The sequence below is a fragment of the Neovison vison genome, chromosome 2 (genome assembly GCF_020171115.1).
Source record: "Neovison vison isolate M4711 chromosome 2, ASM_NN_V1, whole genome shotgun sequence".
NCBI lineage: Eukaryota > Metazoa > Chordata > Mammalia > Carnivora > Mustelidae > Neogale > Neogale vison.
Window position 1 is genome coordinate 197,912,213 of NC_058092.1, and position 22,087 is coordinate 197,934,299.

A 22,087-nucleotide genomic window follows, 5' to 3' on the forward strand; every position below is an offset into this window, starting at 1 on the left:
CACTGAGCCACCCAGGCGCCCCTCCTTTTAAGATTTTTATTTGACAGAAACACAGTGAGAGAGGGAACACAGGCAGGGGGTGTGGGAGAGGGAGTAGCAGGCTTTCCACTGAGCAGGGAGCCCAGATGCCAGGCTTGATCCCAGAATGCTGGGATTGTGATCTGAGCCCCGAAGGCACACGCTTAAAGACTGAGTCACCCAGGCGCCCCATGAACCAAATTCCTTAATTTTTCCTGGTGTTAAAATATTTGTGGATTCTGTTTGCTCTAATCTCATCTAATGAGAAGAGTACTTAGAACAAAAAAAAGTAAGAAAGATCCCTATAACAACATTCTAAAGATCTGGAATTATTTTAGCATATTTCAGTTCTAATCTTAAACATATTATTCTCTTCAATTCTCGGGGGGGGGGGGCAAACAAGAAAAACCCCAAGTATAACATTACTACAGCTAAAGGTAAAACATGCCAGTAACAGACGTAGGGAGCATTTATCTATGACAGAGAACCCAGTTTTCTATGAGAACAATGAATAAAATTGGGGTTTTTACAATTGTAATGCCAAGTCCATGCTTAACAGATTGGCTTACTGAATGAATCACAATTATAAAACAGAGGAAAGAAGAACTGCTTCACCAAAAGCTAAGAAGAAATGACAATATTATGCTGTCTTTCACTGAACTGGCTCCTAAAAGGGGGGAAAAAAAAAATTGGAATAACTGCTTTTAAGCCATATGAATTTTTTTTAAAAAGTACCAAATTTACTTGAGTTTTAAAGAAAACTATGTACTAAATGAGATAAATATAGTAAGCTGATTAGAATTCATCTAGCATTACCCACACAAGGATAACATGAGAAGAGAATAGCACTCTTACCAGTAATTCAATCAGCATGCTCTACAACTAAATGAGTTCTGAAAGAAATGGTTAATGTGGCTACACTGAGACACAAGCTATTGCCGTCATGACAATGAGACCTGTAACATTTTCTGTTAGGCTCACGGAGTAGAGTGGAAGTAATAAGATTTTTCAGTACTAGAAACAATTAATACTTCTAGATCATTTGCCAAAATAGCCATCACTGTACTTGTACAATTTGACTTTTAGGGCCCTAACAAAATTGGATCCCAAAGATTACAGGTGTAGAATTTTTGAAGTATGTCCATATTCAAGTACAGATCAAAGAAGCCCAACCAAAACAACTCTGGACTGACAGTGACAACTGGACTGAACTAATAAAGTTCTTTTTAAAAGGGCTATTTTGAAGATTATGATTCAAACTTTGGAGGAACTATGATGATAAGCAGTGGAAGGAATCACATGTAAAATTCCTTAAATAAAAATTTATTGATTTAAAAAGTTATAAGGAGTTTTAAAAAAGATGGGTAGCAGAAGCAGAAGGAGTTTGAAGGAGAAAGTTTCACCAAGATTAGGATAACTTTTAGCTCTTTAGAACTTTCTTTTAAGCATAATTATATAATCTCAAATTGTACCACCCTATGACAAAAAAAAAACCCTTAAAATTTTTAATAATTTGTTAAATATTCAAACTATTAAAATATTTAAGGGAAAAATGCAGACGTCCCTAAACTAAAATCAGAATGTACTGCTAAAAACAAGACATTTAGGGGGCGCCTGGGTGGGCTTAAAATTTTTAATAATTTGTTAAATATTCAAACTATTAAAATATTTAAGGGAAAAATGCAGACGTCCCTAAACTAAAATCAGAATGTACTGCTAAAAACAAGACATTTAGGGGGCGCCTGGGTGGCTCAGTGGGTTGAGCCGCTGCCTTCGGCTCGGGTCATGGTCTCGGGGTCCTGGGATCGGGTCCCGCATCGGGCTCTCTGCTCGGCGGGGAGCCTGCTTCCCTCTCTCTCTCTCTGCCTGCCTCTCTGTCTACTTGTGATTTCTCTCTGTCAAATAAATAAATAAAATCTTTAAAAAAAAAAAAAAAAAAACAAGACATTTAGAATAGGTTAATACAGAATAGATTAATACAGAGCACTACAAAGAGAATGTAATCCACATGTACAAGAGAGAAAGAGCGGAAAATCTTCTCTGCCTTTTTAAGTTAAAGTCCAGAAATAAACCTTTTAAAGAAATGGGCTGCTATTTTTAGGAAAAAATTGTTAATTCCTATCTACATGAAGAACAATGCATACCACCATTCAGTTTTTGAACATAACTTCAAAGTATTTTGGTAGCAACGACTTTATAGATGCAAGCCACTGCCACATAAGAATCTGAAGTAAGGGGGCCCCTGGGTTAAGCCTCTGCCTTCGGCTCAGGTCATGATCCCAGGGTCCTGGGATCGAGCCCCTCGTTGGGCTCTCTGCTCAGCAAGGGAGTCTGCTTGTCCCTCACTCTGCACCTCTGCTTGTGCTGCTCTCTCTCCCTCTCTCAATAAAGTCTTAAGAAGAAATGAAGGGAGGGAGGGAGAAAGGAAGGAAGAAAGGAAAAAAAGAAGGAAAGTAAGAAAGAAGCCAAGAGTAATAAAAAGATGAATATAATCCTAGTATGGCCAATTTTACAAGTGGGAATTGTTAAGAACATCCTTTAATTATAAGCTAAAATTAAATATTGCTAGTAACCTATCAAAAACAAATGAAAGAAAATTTTGATTTTTTTAAACTAATTTCTACACCCAATGTGGGGCTCAAACTCATGACCCTGAGATCAAGAGTCCTATGCTCTTCCAACTAAGCCAGTCAGGCACCCCAACAAATGAAAAGTTTAATAGCAATACTTACTTGGCTGAGATACAGAAAAAAATTAAAACATAACCCATATGTGACCCTGGGTGACAAGGGTTTTCTATTTTTAATGGTCCTTACTGAAAAGTAAAGGGGCTACTGTCAACCATTTCTGCCAGGCTTTTAAGAATCTCAAAGTTCGGGGGCGCCTGGGTGGCTCAGTGGTTTAAGCCGCTGCCTTCGGCTCAGGTCATGATCTCAGGGTCCTGGGATCAAGCCCCACATCGGGCTCTCTGCTCAGCAGGGAGCCTGCTTCCCCCCCCCCTCTCTGCCTGCCTCTCTGCCTACTTGTGATCTCTCTCTGTCTATCAAGTAAATAAAAAAAAAAAAAAAAAAAGAATCTCAAAGCTCTATTTGCAGTAGGCCTAGGAAATCCATCACCAAAAAAAAGGCTTAAATTCTAATTTCCCCTCCTTCTACTTCTTACGGTTTCTTCTTTCTTTTAAGATTTTATTTATTTATTTCACAGAGAGAGAGATCACAAGTAGGCAGAGAGGCGGGGGGCGGGCTGGAGGGGGGAGAGCAGGCTCCTCAATGAGCAGAGAGCCTGATACAGGGCTCAATCCCAGAACCCTGAGACCATGACCTGACCCAAAGACAGAGGCTTAACCAATGAGCCACCCAGGTGCCCCCTCCTTACTGTTGAACATTTTTCCTCATTTATTTTTAATCTGGTTTTGGAAGAACCAAATGTCCATTTCTCAAATGTTTTTTATATGGGCAATACAGAAATCGTAACTAAGCATATACAGACAAAATTGTACTTCAATTCTAAAATGAAATTCCAGATCAAGTCAAGTTAAAATTAAGGAGAGAAGAGAAGAGAACAATAGACAGAAACAAAAATGGATCATTAGTTTTGGAGGAAATCCTTATATTCTTAAGTCCTCATGAAGGGGAAAAAAAGGGGGTATAGAACATAATGATTATCATAACACATATATGAATCTAGGATTTCCATTTCTCGATATGATTTTGTAACAGGGACCAAAATCACTTTTTGATCTGAAAATAACAAACTGTGGGAAAAAATTCTATGAAACAGCTTCCAGAAAATGGACATCAGAGAGCATAGCACAATGATCCCTGAGAGGGCAAAAATATGAAGTCAGTCCTATAATTGCCTGAGTTTCCAGGCAATAACACAGGAAGGGAGAATTCACAGTTCAACCAGCAGCAGTCTCTCTTCTGAAATGGAACCAGGAAGATGAAGGCAGTAGGCAGTTTTGTAGAGCACGGTATCAGAGGAGAAAGCTGCTCAAAGTACTATGGATATACAGAGGGTCCCATCAAGTATGTAGTGAGTAATGATGAGCGAATGTGTAAAGAAAAATACCTGAAGCAAGGGAATGAACTTCCCCCCAGAAGAGCAAGGAAACAATCCCTCAACTGTTCTTTCCCAGAGCTGCAAAAAAATCACATTCCCATTAGCTATAGTGGAATAAGAGTAAGTCAAATCTTAAAGGGAGGGCATGTGGGTGGCTCAGTTGGTTGGGCAAATGATTTTGGATCAGGTCATAATCGTGGAGTCCCAGGATCGAGTCCCAACACTGGGCTCCCTGATCAGAAGGAATTCTGCTTCTCCCTCGGATCCTCCCCCTTCTCATGCTCTCTCTCTCAAAAAAATAAACAAAATCTTTAAAACAAAACAAAATGAAATAAATCTCATAAGGGAAATATCCAATACCCAACAAAGCAAAAGCCTCTATGACTAGGATTCTATCAAAAATTAATAGGCATACATTCTCACTTGGAGGATCTAAGTTATTTTGAAGAGATACACAGCTTCAAAAAGTTTCTTGACACAACCTCCCATAATTACTTTAACTTCATGGTTTCAAGTAAATTGGATCCCTGGACCCACTTTGTAGCCCAAGCCTTTATACGGATCCCTTTACAGATAATACCACTTTGCTCTGAGCCTCTCAAACACTCTTCCACTTAAATTTCACCACTTAACTCCTCTATCCACCCCAAATCCTACAAAACCTTTTCTTTGATAAGATGTCCCCTCGCTCCTCTGGTGTGCAGTATGCTTTATTACAATAAATAAATTTATTTATTACATAAATAATAAATTCAATAAATAAATTTATTTATTTATTATCTATAATAAATTTATTTATTACAATAAATAAATAAATTTTACCAGCTGACTTTTGGTTGACTGAGGTAGGATAAGTTTAATTGGAGTACCAAAAGGAAACAGAGACACAAAAGTATCTGAAGAATACTGGCTGAAATTTTTACAAATTTTATAGGCTTACCAATCATTAAATATTAAAGATATATTCAGTACTAAATATTCTTTGCTAAAAGATACCTCCAAGAATCCCAAAAATAAACATTATGAACTCTATGTCTCATACACTGAGAATGTGAAGGTAAACAAAAACATGGTCATCATCCTCAAAAAATTATACATCTTATGTTAATCTGTGGTCATCATTAGCATGACGTCATCAGAGTATCAAGAAAACAAAGTTGGGGCCCCTGGGTGGCTCAGGTGTTAAGTGTCTGCCTTCGGCTCAGGTCATGTTCTTGGGGTCCTGGGATCAAGCCCCACATTGGGTCTGTTCAGCGGGAAGGCTGCTTCTCCCTCTCCTATTCCTCTTGCTTGTGTTCCCTCTCTCACTATGTCCCTCTTTGTCAAATAAAAAACAAAGAAACAAACAAAAAACAAACTTAAAAAAAAAAAAAAAGTCAAGGGGCACCTGGGGAGCGCAGTCGGTTAGGCACTTGACGTTGATTACAGCTCATGGCATAATCTTAGGGCCATGGGATTGAGCCCCACGTCACACTCCACACTCAGTGGAGTCTACTTGAGATTCTCTCTCTCCCTCTGCTCGCTGCACCCCCCACCACTCACATGCATGCACTCTCTCTAAAATAGATAAGTAAGTCTTAAAAAAAAAAAAAAGAAAGAAAGGAAAAGAAAGTTTAGTGAGGGGGCGCCTGGGTGGCTCAGTGGGTTAGGCCTCTGCCTTCGGCTCGGGTCATGATCTCAGGGTCCCGGGATCGAGTCCCGCATCGGGCTCTCTGCTCAGCAGCAGGGAGCCTGCTTCCTCCTCTCTCTCTCTGCCTGCCTCTCTGCCTACTTGTGATCTCTCTCTGTCAAATAAATAAATGGAATCTTTAAAAAAAAAAAAAAAAAGAAAGTTTAGTGAGTTTTCTGGATTTCTGAATCCTGAGCAATTCTAAATAAAATGTGTTACAAAATGGAAAAACAGGGGCACCTGTGTGCCTCAGTGGATTAAAATTCTGCCTTTGGCTCAGGTCATGATCCTGGGGTCCTGGGATTGAGACCTGACATCAGGCTCCCTGCTCAGTGGGGAGTATGCTTCTTCCTCTACTCCTTCCCCCTATTTGTGATCTCTCTCCCTCTCAAATAAATAAAATATAAACTTAAAAAAATGGAAAAACAAATTCCAAAAAATAAGTACGCTAATAAATGCAGGTGCATACTCTTTGGCAAACTGTCAAATACATGTCAAAGTTCTCAGGCTCTTGATTAACCTATGGCTTCATTGCCTCATTTCAAACTTCATTTTCTGGGGAAATCAGTTATAAAAAATATTTTGAACTTTCAAACGTTAAAGGAGCCTGAATTAAAGAAAATGGAAAAGATTAATAGTACTTTCATTCCTTATTAAAATCCTGCTGGGGTCCCTAGGTGGCTCAGCTGGTTAAGCCTCTGAGTCTTGATTTCTGCTCAGGTTATGATTCCAGGGTTGTGAGATAGAGCCCTGTATCAGGCTCCACACTCAGCAGGGAGTCTGTTTGAGGTTCTCTCTCCCCTTCCCCCTCTATGGCTCGCGGGCACGCACGCTCTAATAAATCCATCCATCTTTTTTTAAAAAAGATTTTATTTACTTATTTGAGAGAGAGTGCGCGCAAGCATGTACAAGCCAGGGGTAGAGGGAGGGAGAAGCAGACTCCCCACTGAGCAGGGAGCCCAACGTGGGGCTGGATCCCAGGACCCCAAGATCATGACCTAAGCAGATGCTTACCTGACTGAGCCACCCAGGTACTCCAGTAACTAAATCTTTAAAAGAAAAAATCCTTTAAAAAAAACAAAAAAACCCACAAAATCTTTAAAATAAATAAATAAATAAAGTAAGTAAGTAAGAAAATACCTCCTAAGAATTAATCAAGAAAATAATTCACATTTTCCCAAGTCTTTACATTATTCAGATCAACAATTTAAGTACCGCATTTACTATTTAAGTTAAATTCTATCTATATAAAAAGCTGACAGGGGCCTCCTGGGTGGCTCAGTTGGTTGAGCGCCTGACTTCAGCTCGTTATGATCTCAGGGTCCTGGGACTGAAACCCACGTATGGCTCTGCACTCAGCTGAGAATCTGCTTGTTTCTCTCTCCCTCTGTCCCCACTTGTGTTCTCTATATCTCTCTTTTTCAAATAAAACCTTTAAAAACCAAAACAAAAGATGACCGATGCTTCTGCTCTGAAATAAACACACTTGAGGAAATATTAAAGACTACCCAAAAGTTTCCACAGGAGGAAAAACATTCTTCCTCACCAGACAGCCTTTTAAAGACACATTCTTTTTTTTATTTTCCAGCAGCAAGCACAGTGAAACCAAGTAGTATACGTTGAATAAAAACAGGGATGTCTGGGTGGCTCAGTCAGTCAAGTGTCTGCCTTCAACTTGGGCCCTGATCTCAGGGTCCTGGGACTGAGTCCAACATGGGGCTCCATGCTCCAAGTAGGAGCCTGCTTCCCCCTCTGCCTGCTGCTCCCCCTGCTTGTGCTCTCTCTGACAAATAAATAAAACCTTGAAAAAGACAAAAAAAATCACAAAGAAAAGCCAACTAAAACTGAGCCTCTTCCAAACCCTGGATCAGCAAGAATATGTTCAAGCTTCAACAACTCTCTGTATCAATAACCGAGGAGCTAGCTATAAATGGGTAGCTGTGGCTTTTTACTTGCACAATTTGGGCAGTTTCAATAGCAAACCAATGGCTAGAGTCTCCCCCGCTCCCCACCACCACCCCGCCCAGGCTTCACAGGTTATCTCAGGTTTCTAGTCCAAGAGATGTAGTAAATTTCATACTGCCATCTTGAAGACTAGACCCTAGGACGGTCAGTGGGTAAAATAATATGATGAAAAAATAAGCTGCTTCATGAGAATGAGTTAACTGCTAAACAAGGATACTGTGAAGGAACATCTTCTCTTGGGTAGGAGCTGGGACTACTTGTCCTTTAAAATCTCTTTAATTGTAGGGTGCCTGGGTGGCTCAGTGGGTTAAGTCCTCTGCCTTCCACTCAGGTCATGATTTCAAGGTCCTGGGATCAAGTCCCGCATCAGGGTCTCTGCACAGGAGGGAGCCTGTTTCCTTCTCTCCCTCTCTGCCTGCCTCTCTGCCTACTTGTGATCTCTCTCTCTCTCTCTCTGTCAAATAAATAAATAAAATCTTTAAAATCTCTTTAATTATAAGACTTTGTTTTTAAGATATACAATTCAGGGGCGCCTGGGTGGCTCAGTGGGTTAAGCCGCTGTCTTCAGCTCAGGTCATGATCTCAGGGTCCTGGGATCGAGTCCCGCATCGGGCTCTCTGCTTGGCGGGGAGCCTGCTTCCCTCTCTCTCTCTGCCTGCCTCTCTAGTTGTGATCTCTCTCTGTCAAATAAATAAATAAAATCTTAAAAAAAAAAAAAGATATACAATTCATTTTATGAAACAGAAAAATGAGTTTATAAAACTATAAAGTTATACTTAACTTTAAAACTGCAGCTTTATGTAATCTTAATACAACTAATATATAATCATGATTTACAGTGATAATCTAATTTTAATTCAATTATCCAGAAGCCCACTAACCAGTGTCATACTGAATGAAAGAAAGGAAGAAAAAAAAAAGCCCAGAATGTTCCCTGAGAGTCAGACAAAAGATAGTGCCAGATGGGCCCAACACTAAACTACAGGAAAATTATAAAAATGAAAATATAAATATTTGAGAATTGAAATGGAGACTGACAAATATGATTTGTTTCATCAATGACCCAGCAGCAATCTTAACTAGCAAAATAAGATGGCCAAAGTCCCAGATAATATATAACCCTCCAAGCACCAAAAATTAAGATTACACAGATAACGCCTTAAGAAAGAGAGCAGAAAAGCAGTTGAAGGAAACCTAGAAATCAAGTAAAAAGCAGGGAAAGCAAAAAAAAAAATGATCTAAGTGTATCAGCACATATATGACAACCACAAATAACAATTCAGGGAAACTATGCCTAGCTAACAAAAAAAGGGTAGCACTTTTTACTTTTTTTTTCTTTTAAGACTTTGTATTTATTTGAGAGAGCGCACAAGCAGGGAGAGCAGCAAGTAGTGGGAGAAGCTGGCTCCCTGCTGAGCAAGGAGCCCTGCAGGACTCAATCCAGGACCTTGGGATCAGGCCCCTGAGATCATTACCCCAGCTGAAGGCAGACGCTTAACTGACTGGGCCACCCGGGCACCCCAGGATGGCATTTTTTAAAGAGGAATAAAAAATTTTCAAGAAAAAAAGGCATCAAAATTGCCAAATGACCAATAAAACCATATAGTGAAATAGGCATTTTTTAAAAAAATATTTTATTTATTTATTTATTTGACAGACAGACAGCGAGAGAGGGAATACAAGCAGGGGGAATGGGAGAGGGAGAAGCAGGCTCCCCCCCCCAAGCAGGGAGCCTGATATGGGGCTCGATCCCAGGAAACTGGGATCACAACCCGAGCCGAAGGCAAAGGCTTATTAACCCAATGAGCCACCCAGGGGCCCCAAGAAAACAGGCATTTAAATACATATATGTCCCAACCTAATCCCTCAAACTCTTATCTTTAATTTTCTCCCTAGCAAGTTACAAATTTTCTGACCATTTCACTGTTTTGTTTTTGTTTGTTTGTTTTTAAGATTTTATTTGAGGGGTGCCTGGGTGGCTCAGTGGGTTAAGGCCTCTGCCTTCGGCTCAGGTCATGATCCCATGGTCCTGGGATCAAGCCCCGTGTCGGGCTCTCTGCTCAGCGGGGAGCCTGCTTCCTCCTCTCTCTCTGCCTGCCTCTCTGCCTACTTGTGATCTCTGTCTGTCAAATGAACAAATAAAATCTTAATTAAAAAAAAAAAAAAAGATTTTGAGAAAGAAGGAGAAAGAAAGTGCAGGAGAAGGAGCAGAGGGGGAGCGATAAGCAGACTCCATGCTGAGCACAGAGCCCAACATGAAGCTTGATCTCACAACACTGAGATCATGACCTGAGCCAAAATCAAGAGTCAGGATGCTTAACCGACTGAGCTACCTAGGTACCCTCAATACATTCTTACAAGAAGTTTTCCTCACCCTTCTCATCTTGCTGCCATATGTGTTCCCCTAGACAACCCTTGATCCTGTTATGAACAACCCTTTTCTGTATCCCTGGTTACGTGCTGGGGAAGATTATTAGAGCAGCATGCTTTAAAAAGTTAATGTTTTCTAACATGGAGAGGCTGGGAGAGGGAAGAGGGACCTCTTGGCTAGTTGCACTAAAACGGAGATGGCCTGTGTGGTCAGGAAACTGGGTATATACATGAGGATTGAAAAAATAAATATACTGAGGATAATGGAACCAGAGCTCTCACTATCAGCAAAGTGAAAACGTGGAAAGGCTAGAATAAAACATGGTGAAAGGTTATCAGTGTGAATTCATGGCTCTAAATATAGATACAAAATATGTGTGTATGAGACAGATGCATATATTTACATACTTCCTAGCTCTGTGAACTCAAAGAAGGCCTAGAAGCAGTGACAATGTAGAATAAGTGACCATACCTAGTCACCAGACCTTCATTTCTGTGTTTTTAAATTTTTTAAAGCTTTAGTTATTCAAGTCCTCTCTATGCCCAACATGGTGCTCAAACTCAGGACCCTAGACCTTTATTTCTAAATACCATTTACCACTAAAAGAAAACAGGGGTCCTTAGATAAATGCTTGATTCCAGGGCTGGGAAGGTAGATGATGAATACTGAACATTTCAGTATGCCATTAAGTATAGAAATTCAAGAACTGGACACATCAAAAGGCAGTTTGAAGAAACATCCAAATGCCAAATCTAAGAAAACTGGGTACTGAAAGAACGACAGTATTATCATTTAATAGTATTTAACAAATGATTGAATGAAACAGGAATCCATGTTCATATGGAGATAAAGAAATGATACATAAATATAAACATATAAATACACACAGTCTTACAGAGAAAAAGATCCGCCTTAAAGTAGAAGGCCAACTGCTAATAACTGCAGAAATAATGACATAAATAGGAAAAAAAATCCAACAACCATCATAGTAAAAAACTGATTTGGGCAAGAATGCTAAAACTAGTGGGTGAAACTTTGAGGAAAGCTGAGGAACCTGACAGACACCAAGGGATCAGTTAACATCAATAGTAATGGTACAAAGTGGCCAACTGTGTGCCACCTGATACGATGCAATGAGAATGCAGCATCTCTTCTGTGGTACTTCCAACAAATACATATAACCTAAATCACACACATATTGAGGGACAACTACAAATACCAGCAGATCCTAACACTTTAAAGATATCAAAGTCATGGAAAGACCAGGAAAGACAGATGTTCCACACTGAAGGAGAGTTGAGACTTGTCACAATTAAACACAACATGTGATTCTGGACTGGAGCACGGGCTCTTTATTTGGGAGAGAGGAGGGTTATCTTATGCCATAAAACCATTATTGAAGCAATTGGTAAAATATGAATGGGTCTATGGCCTAGACTATTTTATCAATGTCAAACCAATTTCCTGTGTTGATGGGAATGCTGCTGCTATAGAGTAAAGTGCTCTTGTGTTTAGAAAGTACAGACTAGGGCACTTGGGTGGCTCAGTGGGTTAAGCCGCTGCCTTTGGCTCAGGTCATGATCTCAGGGTCCCGGGATTGAGTCCCGCATTGGGCTCTCTGCTCTGCAGGGAGCCTGCTTCCTCCTCTCTCTCTCTCTGCCTGCCTCTCTGCCTACTTGTGATCTCTGTCAAATAAATAAATAAAATCTTTAAAAAAAAAAAAAAAAGAAAGAAAGAAAGTACAGACTAAGAGATTATGGAGTAATGGGCATCAAGTCTGAAACATGATTCTCAAGACACACAAACAAACCAATGAATGGGAGGGAAGTCCACTTTGACCCCTACAATACATTCACAATGTCCACAGACATTTTTGGATGAAGCAACACCCCCCCCCCGTGGTGGGGTTTTTTGGGGGGTTGGGGAAGCAAGTTCTATTAGCATCTAATAGGTAGAGGTCACATGTGTTGCTAAATATTCTCCAATTTACAAGGGCCAACCCCACAATAAAGATTTATTCAGTCCAAAATATCTACAGTATTGGAGCTAAGAAAGCCTGACAGGTAGGGAAGGAAACTTGCCACCCCAAGCCAAGGGCTACCTCTTTGCACAGAAAGGAGGTCATTAGTGTCTTTAAATCTAATCAGATTAGAGAAGACCTAGATACTCCCACTGACCTATCAGCAACATGATGCTGTTTCTATTATAATGGAGAACTAGAACAACTGCTGAGAACATTTCCTACACCCACATACTTAACCCCCCCTTCTTTTTTCTCTGGAGATTTAGGGGTAACCTACATAAAAATTCCTTTGAGAAATGAGCTTATCTATTTTTTTTTTTTGCACAGATAACAAAAATCCTAATTTCTTATATATAAAACATCTATCATTTCCATTATATTAATTTATATCATTTAAATGCTTAAAATTTTAACCTATTTATTTCCTCTATTCCTTTACACTCATCAAAACCCAATAGGCAAAATTTCTTTTTCTGTTTCTCAATGGCTTTCTGAAGTAGTCTTTTAGTGTCTTAAAGGCAAATGGATGACCTATTTCCTATGAGCTATTTTATACTGCTTAACTTCTTGTTGCTCTCTTCCTGAAGTAGGCTTCTAAATTCTTTACCTACATATTTCTGTGAGGGTACATATCTTCTAAAACATTATTATTTTTAGTAAAGTACAATAACACTTGGGTCAAAGTTTCATTTTTGAAAATTACCCACCTAAGTATTACTAACATATGTAAAGAAATTCTGATCAATTCTCACTTAAAATATTTTGGCAAATATTTCAGTAGGAGGTTAAAAAGGAAACTGAAACACTTAAGTGTTTTCTTCAGGGAATAAAATGTTATTTAGGACTTTGGTTTTAAGGCAGGGCTTTACCCATATTACAGGTTTCAATGAAGTTCAATTTCATAGCTCTTTTGGTTTTATAAATTAGCAGTTTCTTAATTTTTCTCAGACATTAGCCATCACCAGTAAATAGGTCTTCTGCCTACTAGGTTATATGACCTAATTTACTTTAGGACAGAGAGATTGCTTCATAATCGGGTCAAGTACATGTACACTGCTGCCTTCTAAGCCACATTAGTAGCAAAGAAATGACTCCGATATTTAAGTTTAAAACTAAGCTAAAAAACCTGAACACAAATGAATACAAATGGATGTAAATGAGTATCAATTAACATAAGCATATAAGTATTTAAAAATCTGTGAACACATTACTATGACTTCATCCTCAATGAAATAATCTAAAGACAAAAAAACTGGAAAAACTTAAAATTCACTCAGTGTACTTATTGTTCATAATAAGTGTTTTGGGACACCTGGGGGGCTCAGTTGGTTAAGCATCTGCCTTCAGCTCAGGTCATGATCCCAGAGTCCTGGGATCCAGTTTGACATGGGTCTCCTTGCTCAGTGGGGAGCCTGCTTCTCCCTCTCCCTGCTGCTCCCTCTGCTTGTGCTCTCAATCTCTAACAAATAAGCAAGATCTTAAAAACATTATAATAATATTGGTTTTACAATTTTGCTTTATCTTATATACTATAAGATAAAGCAAGTAAACTAGTACAAAATTCTGTAATCTTAAATTTGAAATGAAACTACCAAAATGAACTCACAGTTTATTTTTCAACATGTTTCATAGTTCTGTCCAACAAAAGAGCCTAAAAGCAATGAACACACCTAGCATCCAGATCTGGGTTTCTAAATACTATTCCCACCAAAAGAACCAAGGATCCTTGCATAAATGAATGCTTCCATGACTGAAACAGGTAAAACACAAGATGAGTCCCAGTCATCTTGTGTGCAGAAAGCATGGGAAATACTCATGGGAAATACTCAAGATGATGGGGTTGGGGCACCTGGCTGGGTCAGGTGGTGGAGCAAGCAACTCCTGATCTCAGCCATGGTTGTGAGTTTGAGCCTCATGCCAGGTGTAGGTGTTACTTAAAAAAATAAAATCTTAGGGAGAATAAAAGATGATGCAGTTATAGCAAAAGGACACAAGAGGTAAAAGGCTTACACAGGCCCAGTTTACTGTAGATACATTTTTTTTTTGAGAGTAAGAATATGCCTGTGTGTGCTCAGGGGTTGGGAAGAGGGGCGGAGGGGAGGGAGCAAGAGAATCCCAAGCAGGTTCCATGCCCAGTATGGATCCTAACATGGGACTCCGTCTCAGGACCCTAAGATCATGACCAGAGCTTAAATCAAGAATCAGACCCCCTAACCAACTGAACCACCTAGGAGCTCTTGTAAATACATTTAAAAAGCAAAAAGTATTGCGTCTATACTGTAGGAAAGAGAGGAAGAGAGAGTGCAAGGTGGTGGGGAAAGGAGAAAGAAAACTCTTTATAGAATCCCAGTTATTAAATGTAGAAGAAAGAGCCATTAGAAAACTCACCCTTAAAAAAAAAGAAAAGAAAACTGAAAACTCACCTTTCTACAACTGTCAGTGTAATAAATGATGCAGACAAAGAACAAAAATGGATGCTAAAATGATGAAGTGAAAAAGTAACGGGGAACTGGATATTTAGATGGTACCAAAGTAGCACCCAGAAGCTTACTTACTAAATTACAAAAGGAAAAATAGACCTTTATTGGACAGCTGGTGGTCACAACATTCACTTGGTAGTCAAACAATATTAAGAGCAAAATTACCAGGTGTTACGTAGCTTCTAATGTAAAGCAACATACAATTATCACTTTGACTTATTCTTGCCAAAATATGTTTAACCTGAATCTAATCAAGCTTATAGACCTAATTTCCAGTGTTCTATACCACTATATTACTTTATATTTTGTTAAGATTTTATTTATTTATTTGACGGAGAGAGAGAGCTCACAAGCACAAGCAGGGGGAGAGAGAGGGAGAAGCAGGCTCCCCACTCAGCAGGGAGCCTGAAGCAGGGCTTGATACCAGGACACTGGGATCACGACCTGAGCCAAAGGCAGACAAGTCAACTGAAACACCCAGGCGCCCACCACTACACTACTTCAATACAATAATTACCTAAAGGATATCATCAGGAAAAAATCAGACAAACTGTGAATGTGGAAAATTCTACAAAACTAGTATCATAAGCTCTTTTTTTTTCTTAAAGATTTATTTACTTGACAAAGACACAGCAAGAGAAGGAACACAAGCAGGGGGAGTGGGAGAGGGAGAAGCAGGCTTCCCACCAAGCAGAGAGCCCCATGTGGGGCTGGATGCCTGAGCCAAAGGCAGACGCCACCCAGGTGCCCCTCATGAGCTTTTTAAAATAAAATCAGTGCCACAAGAATTTTCAAAAGACGAGAGGACTGTTCAAGACTCGAGATATAACAACTAAATGATTATGGTTTGGAAGAAAAATAAAAACACTAAATGACAATTCAGAGATAGCTGGGGTAAACAGAATATGGACTAAACATCAAATAATATCAAAGAACTGCTAATGTTTTTAAGAACTTTAATCATATAACCACAGCCAGGTATGTATGCTTAACAAACGTATGTCATCTTGGGGCATCTGGCTGGCTCAGTAGATGGAGCATGGGACTCTTGATCTCGAGGTCATGGATTTAAGCCCCACACTGGGTGTAGAGACTGCTTAAAAATAAAATCTTAATTTAAAAAAAAAAGAAGAAAGAAATGTATGTTATCCATAACTCTACAACTGACCAACTAACTTTCAAATAAGAAAAAAATTATATATGTGGTAGGGGGAGGAGATCACATATATGCCATTACATCAAAATATTAACTTGGAATCAATCTAGGAAGAGGGATATGGGTATTCATCAAACCGATCTTTTACATTTTCTATATATTTTGCCTTTTCATAATAAAAAGTTGAGAGGGAAGAAAAGCAAAATGTAATAAATCATCAGCTCTCAAACTGTATGTTGGGGACCCATGAAACTCTTTCAACTATTTCACAATAATAATGTGTTATTTGCCTTTTTCACTGTGCTGTCATTTGTACAGATGATGCAAAAGCAATCAATAATGGATAAAGCTCCACAGATACAAATGTAGTAATCCGAAGGGATACCTGCACCCCAGTTATAGCAACAACGTCCTCAAGAGCCAAACTACTGAAGAGCCCAGATGTCCACTGACAGATGAATGGATAAAGATGTGGTACATATATACAATGGAGTATTTTGCAGCCATCAAAAAAAAAGAAAACCTTGCCATTTGCAACCATGTGGATGGAACTAAGAGGGTATTACGTTAAGCAAAATAAGTTAACCAGAAAAAGGCAATTATCATATGACCTCACTGATACATGGAATTTGAGAAATAAGGCAGAGGATCATAGAGGGAGAGAGGAAAAAATGAAACAAGATGAAACCAGAGAGGGAGACAAACCACAAGAGACTACAATCTCAGGAAACAAACAGAGGGTTGCTGGGGTGGAGGGAGGTGGGAGGGATAGGGTGGCTAGGTGATGGACATTGGGGAATGTATGTGCTGTGGTGAGCACTGTATATTGTGTAAGACTGATGAATCACAGACCTGTACCCCTGAAATACATAATATATGTTAATTTTTTAAAAAGCTTTTTTTTAGGGGCACCTGGGTGGCTCAGTTGGTTAAGCAACTGCCTTCAGCTTAGGTCACGATCCTGGAGTCCCAGGATCAAGTCCCTCATCGAGCTCCCTGCTCAGCAGGGAAGGAGTCGCTTCTCCCCTCTGACCCTCTCCTTTATCATGCTCTCTGTCTCTCACTCTCTAATAAATAAATAAAATATATATTATTAAGTATTCAAAAAAACATTTTTTTTTAATGGGTAAAGCTGTTGATCACTTAGCATGAATAAAGATAGGGAGGTCCAAACTGTGTAAGTAGTCATATTCTTTACTGCCATACACTTCAGTTTAAAAAATAAACTACCAGTTGTTCTTTTTTTTTTTAAGATTTTATTTATTCATTTGACTGACAGAGATCACAAGCAGGCAGAAAGGCAGGCAGAGCGAGAAGGGCAAGCGGGCTCCCCAGAGAGCAGAGAGCTCAACATGGGGCTCCATCCCAGAACCCTGGGATCATGACCTGAGCCGAAGGCAGAGGCTTTAACCCACTGAGCCACCCAGGTACCCAAACTACCAGTTTCATATAAGAAAAAGCCCTCAAGGGGCACCTGGGTGGCTCAGTGGGTTAAAGCCTCTGCCTTTGGCTCAGGTCATGATCCCAGGGTCCTGGGATCGAGCCCCACATCGGGCTCTCTGCTCCTCAGGGAGCCTGCTTTCTCCTCTCTCTTTCTGCCTGCCTCTCTGCCTACTTGTGATCTCTGTCAAATAAATAAATAAAATCTTTAATTAAAAAAAAAAAAAAAGACTACAATCTATATAGTCCATACAGATTATATTCCACACTGCCCTGGCCCCTGGCCCCAGAGCAACTTAAGTTTTTTGAAATTAGCATTAAACACTTTTTTTTTTTTTTTTTGGATGAGGGTTAGACACATGGGGGTACAAAAGTATAGCACAATTACTTTGAAATGAATCCCAATTAGATAAAAGAATAAAAATAAAATAAGGCTATAAGACTTGGCCTTATTCATTCCTGAACAAGATGCTTCTTCTGTTTTAAAAGCAGTTCGAGGGGCGCCTGGGTGGCTCAGTGGGTTAAGCCGCTGCCTTCGGCTCAGGTCATGATCTCTGGGTCCTGGGATCGAGTCCCGCATCGGGCTCTCTGCTCAGCAGGGAGCCTGCTTCCCTCTCTCTCTCTCTCTCTGCCTGCCTCTCTGTCTACTTGTGATCTTTGTCTGTCAAATAAACAAATAAAATCTTTAAAAAAAAAAATTAAAAAATAAAAAAATAAAAGTTCGATCTGCAAAAGATGTTAACAACCTGTAACTACCTTTTATTTATTTTTTATTTGTTTTGGGACACCTGGGTGGCTCAGTTGGTTAAGCAGCTGCCTTTGGCTCAGGTCATGATCCCAGCGTCCTGGGATCGAGTCCCAAGTCGGGCTCCTTGCTCAGCAGGGAGCCTGCTTCTCCCTCTGCCTCTGCCTGCCTCTCTGTCTGCCTGTGCTCACTCTCTCTGACAAATAAATAAAATCTTTAAAAATATATATTTATTTATCAGAGAGAGAGAGCAGAAGTAGGGGGGTAGCAGCAGGCCAAGCAGGCAGAGGAAGAAACAGGGCTCCCCACTGAGCAGGGAGCCGAACTCAGAGCCAGATCCCAGGACCCTGAGATCATGACCTGAGCTGAAAGCAGACATTGAAACTGAGCTACCCAGGCATCCCACAACTACCTTTTAATAACAAAACTAACTAACACATAACATGTTATATAATTAAGTTTAAAAAGATTTTACTTATTTGGCATGGGGGGGGCGGGCAGGGACAGCAAGCACAAGCAGAGGGAGAAGCAGGCTGCCTTCTGAGTAAGGAGCCCAATGTGGGGCTCCATCCCAGCACAACCTGAGCCTAAGGCAGCGGCTTAAACGTCTGAGCCACCCAAGTGCCCATAAAGGAATTTTTTTTAATTAACAGGTAAAATCAAGCAAATTATTCTAAATACCACACTGGACCATATTAAAATGTCTTACATAATGCATTAGAATGAAGCTGGACCTTTAACTTATACCATATACAAAAATGAACTCAAAATGGATCGAAGACTTATTAAGACCTAAAACTATAAAATCCTTAGGAGAAAACATAAGGGAAAGGCCATATGACACCTGACTTGGCAGTGGTTTTCTGGCAACAAAAGAAAAAACAAATTAGGAGTTCACTGAAATTAAAAACTGTGATCAAGGGCACCTGGGCGGCTCAGTGGGTTAAGCCTCTGCCTTCAGCTCGGGTCATGATCCCAGGGTCCTCGGATCGAGCCCCACATTGGGCTCTCTGCTCCGTGGGGAGCCTGTTTCCTCCTCTCTCTCTGCCTGCCTCTCTGCCTACTTGTGATCTCTGTCAAATAAATAAATAAAATCTTTAAAAAAAAAAAAAACTGTGATCAAAGCACACTATCAAGAGAATGAAGAGACAAGTCACAGAATAAGGGATCTATGTGCAAATTATTTACCTAATAAATTAATATTTAGACTATGTAAAAAACTATAATTCAACCAAAAGACAACTCGACTCAAACATGCTCAAAGGACTTAAATAAATATTTCTCTAAAAAGGTATACAAATGACTAGTAAGTACACAAAAAGATGTTCAACATCACTAGTCAGAGAAATCAAACCACAATGAAATACCATTTCATACCCATTAGAATAGTTATTAAAAATTTTTTTAAAACCCATAGGGGTGCCTGTGTGGCTCAGTTGGTTAAGCTCAGCTTAACGTTAGCAGAGGTCTTGATTTCAGTCAGAGTCATGAGTTCAAGCCCTACACTGGGCTCCAGAGCATGGGGCCTACTAAAGGCAAAAACAGGGCACCTGGGGGCGCCTGGGTGGCTCAGTGGGTTAAGCCGCTGCCTTCGGCTCAGGTCATGATCTCAGGGTCCTGGGATCGAGTCCCGCATCGGGCTCTCTGCTCAGCAGGGAGCCTGCTTCCCTCTCTCTCTCTCTCTGCCTGCCTCTCCATCTACTTGTGATTTCTCTCTGTCAAATAAATAAATAAAATCTTTAAAAAAAAAAAAACAGGGCACCTGGGTGACTCAGTCATTTAAGGGTCTCTCAGTTTGGCTCAGGTCATGATCTCAGTGTCCCGGGATGGAGCCCTGCATCAGGCTCCCCCTCAGTGGGGAGTCTGCTTGTCTCACTCAGCTCCTACCAGCATTCGCACGTGCGTGCTTACTCTCTCTCTCCCAAGTAAACAGATAAATCTTTTAGCATGAAACAAAAACAAAAAGCAAAATAAAACAAACCACAGAAAATAAGTGTTGGTGAGGACATGGAGAAAATGGAACCCTCATGCATTGCTGCAGGTGGTAATGTAAAATGGTTCAGTTAAGGCGGAAGAGTTTGACAGTTAAACACAGACCTACCCTATATCTCAAAAATTCTACTCCTAGATACATATCCGAAAGTACTGAAAGCAGGGGCTCAAACAGCCAAAGGGTGAAAACAACCCTAATGATGAATAAACAAAATGTGGTATATACAAAGTGTCCTTCAGAAGAAGACACAGGGAAAGAGGGAGGCGGCCATGTGACAGAGGTAGATACTGCAAGTTACTCAGCACAAGCCAAGGAAGACCTGGAGCCACCAGAAGCTGAAAGAGGCAAGGAAGAAATCATTTCTCCATAGGGGCTTTGAGAAAGCACAGCCCTCCCAACATCTTGATTTTGGATTTCTGGCATGCAGAACTGTGACAGAATAAATATGCTTTAAGACACAAAAAGGTTAAGTATCTTATGATTCCACTTATATGAGGTAACCAGAATAGGCAAATTCATACAGACAAATAGTAAAAAAGAGTGTTTACCAGGAGTTGGAGCCGGGAGGACAAAGGGGCAGTTATTTTTTAATGGGTACAGTGTTTTTGCTGGAGATGATGTGTTTTGTATACGATAATGTTATGGATGGTTACAAAACACTGTGAATGTATTTAATATTACTGAACTGCACATATAATAAAAACTGTTAGGTATATTTTTGTACACTTCAAAAAATGGTTACATATAAAAAATTGATTTATATCCCTTGGAAGATAAATTTACTAGTAATTTTCAAATTAAAAAAAGACAAAATTTGTTAGTAATTTTCAAATAAAATAAGTAAGAGTTGCACCCCTCCCCCCAATAATAAATAAGTAATACAAATCACAGATAATGCTTTACTTACCCGTTTGGGACCACTAAAAATCTTTCTAGTGTTTTCCTTTGATTTATCTCCTTGTTTATTTGGGGGCTTCTTCACACTTTCAGGCACTCCAGGCAAGTCCTCTGTAAAATCCAAGTTTTCTGAAAAGGCAATCAAAACTAGCTAGCTTTCTAATACTTCCAATTATCTACCAAACAACCCATGAACATTTGAGGGAGGCGCATATTATGAGGGGGGAAAAAATAAAAGGAATAAAAGCACCACTCAGTTGACAAAATACTCCTAACAGTATAAAGTTTCATTTTGCTATTCTCACCCTCCTGCTTGCTCCCTACTCAAGAAGAAAATCAGAAACCTAGTTACCGTGTATGTGCTTCAGTTTTATTTTGTGTAAATGGCAAAATCAATTCTGCCATAAAATAAAATCAATTTTATTTTAGTAAAATAACTGTTGGATATCTATGGACACTGACATTAAAATGGTCTAGTTTAAATACACACACACACAGTATCAGGTGGTATTCACCTTTAACATTTTTCTAGAACTTAAGTATACTGAATCATGCTGGCCTTCAAAGAATGTCTGTTTACATCTACAAAAACCACATTAAAAAAAAAAGATAGCTATCCTTGGCAACAGATGGAAAATGACCCCAGTACAATGTAATTCAATGATCTGTGGGTCTTCAAAAAAAAATAACCCAAGAATTAGATTAATTCCTAAATGGTTATACTTATTCCAGCCTAAACAAAATAAGAGAAAATAGAAGAAAAATAGCTTTTTGCTAGCCCAACCCTTAAAAATGTTTGCTATTTCATACATCATATTAACACCCAATTCCAACTTTGGGTGTATCAATCAAATGGCCTCTAATTTTTAAATTTTATTTGGTAGCAATATAAAGTTTATGAAAGGGGCGCCTAATGATTTTACATTTCAGTGCTTAAAGTTTTATGACCTGGGGAGCCTGGGTGGCTCAGTGGGTTAAGCCTCTGCATTTGGCTCAGATCATGTTCCCAGGGTCCTGGGATCCAGCCCCAAGTCAGGTTCTCTGCTCAGCAGGGAGCCTGCTTCCTTCTCTCTCTGCCTGCCTCTCTGCCTACTTGTCATCTCTGTCTGTCAAATAAATAAATAAAATCTTAAAAAAAAAAAAAAAAAGCTTTATGACCTCAAAATGTAAAATTTCTGCCACAGATTTTCAATTGCTGATTAAGATAACTTGCTATCAAGGTTAGCAGTAAGAACTAAGTACACTGCAGGGAGACAGAAGCTCAGGTT

General features: G+C 39.6%; 1 protein-coding gene across 2 annotated transcripts in view; it reads right to left on the bottom strand.

Annotated features, from left to right (window-relative positions):
• Positions 1-22,087, bottom strand: part of WAPL (WAPL cohesin release factor) — an 85,868-nt gene that overhangs the window by 35,869 nt on the left and 27,912 nt on the right. Inside the window, exon 4 of one of the 2 annotated variants that reach the window (XM_044239975.1) lies at positions 20,830-20,930. In XM_044239975.1, the coding sequence (XP_044095910.1) occupies positions 20,830-20,930 (101 nt within the window). Of the gene's footprint in view, positions 1-20,829; positions 20,949-22,087 lie in introns of both variants that reach the window. The other variant, XM_044239974.1, reaches the window with a different exon arrangement.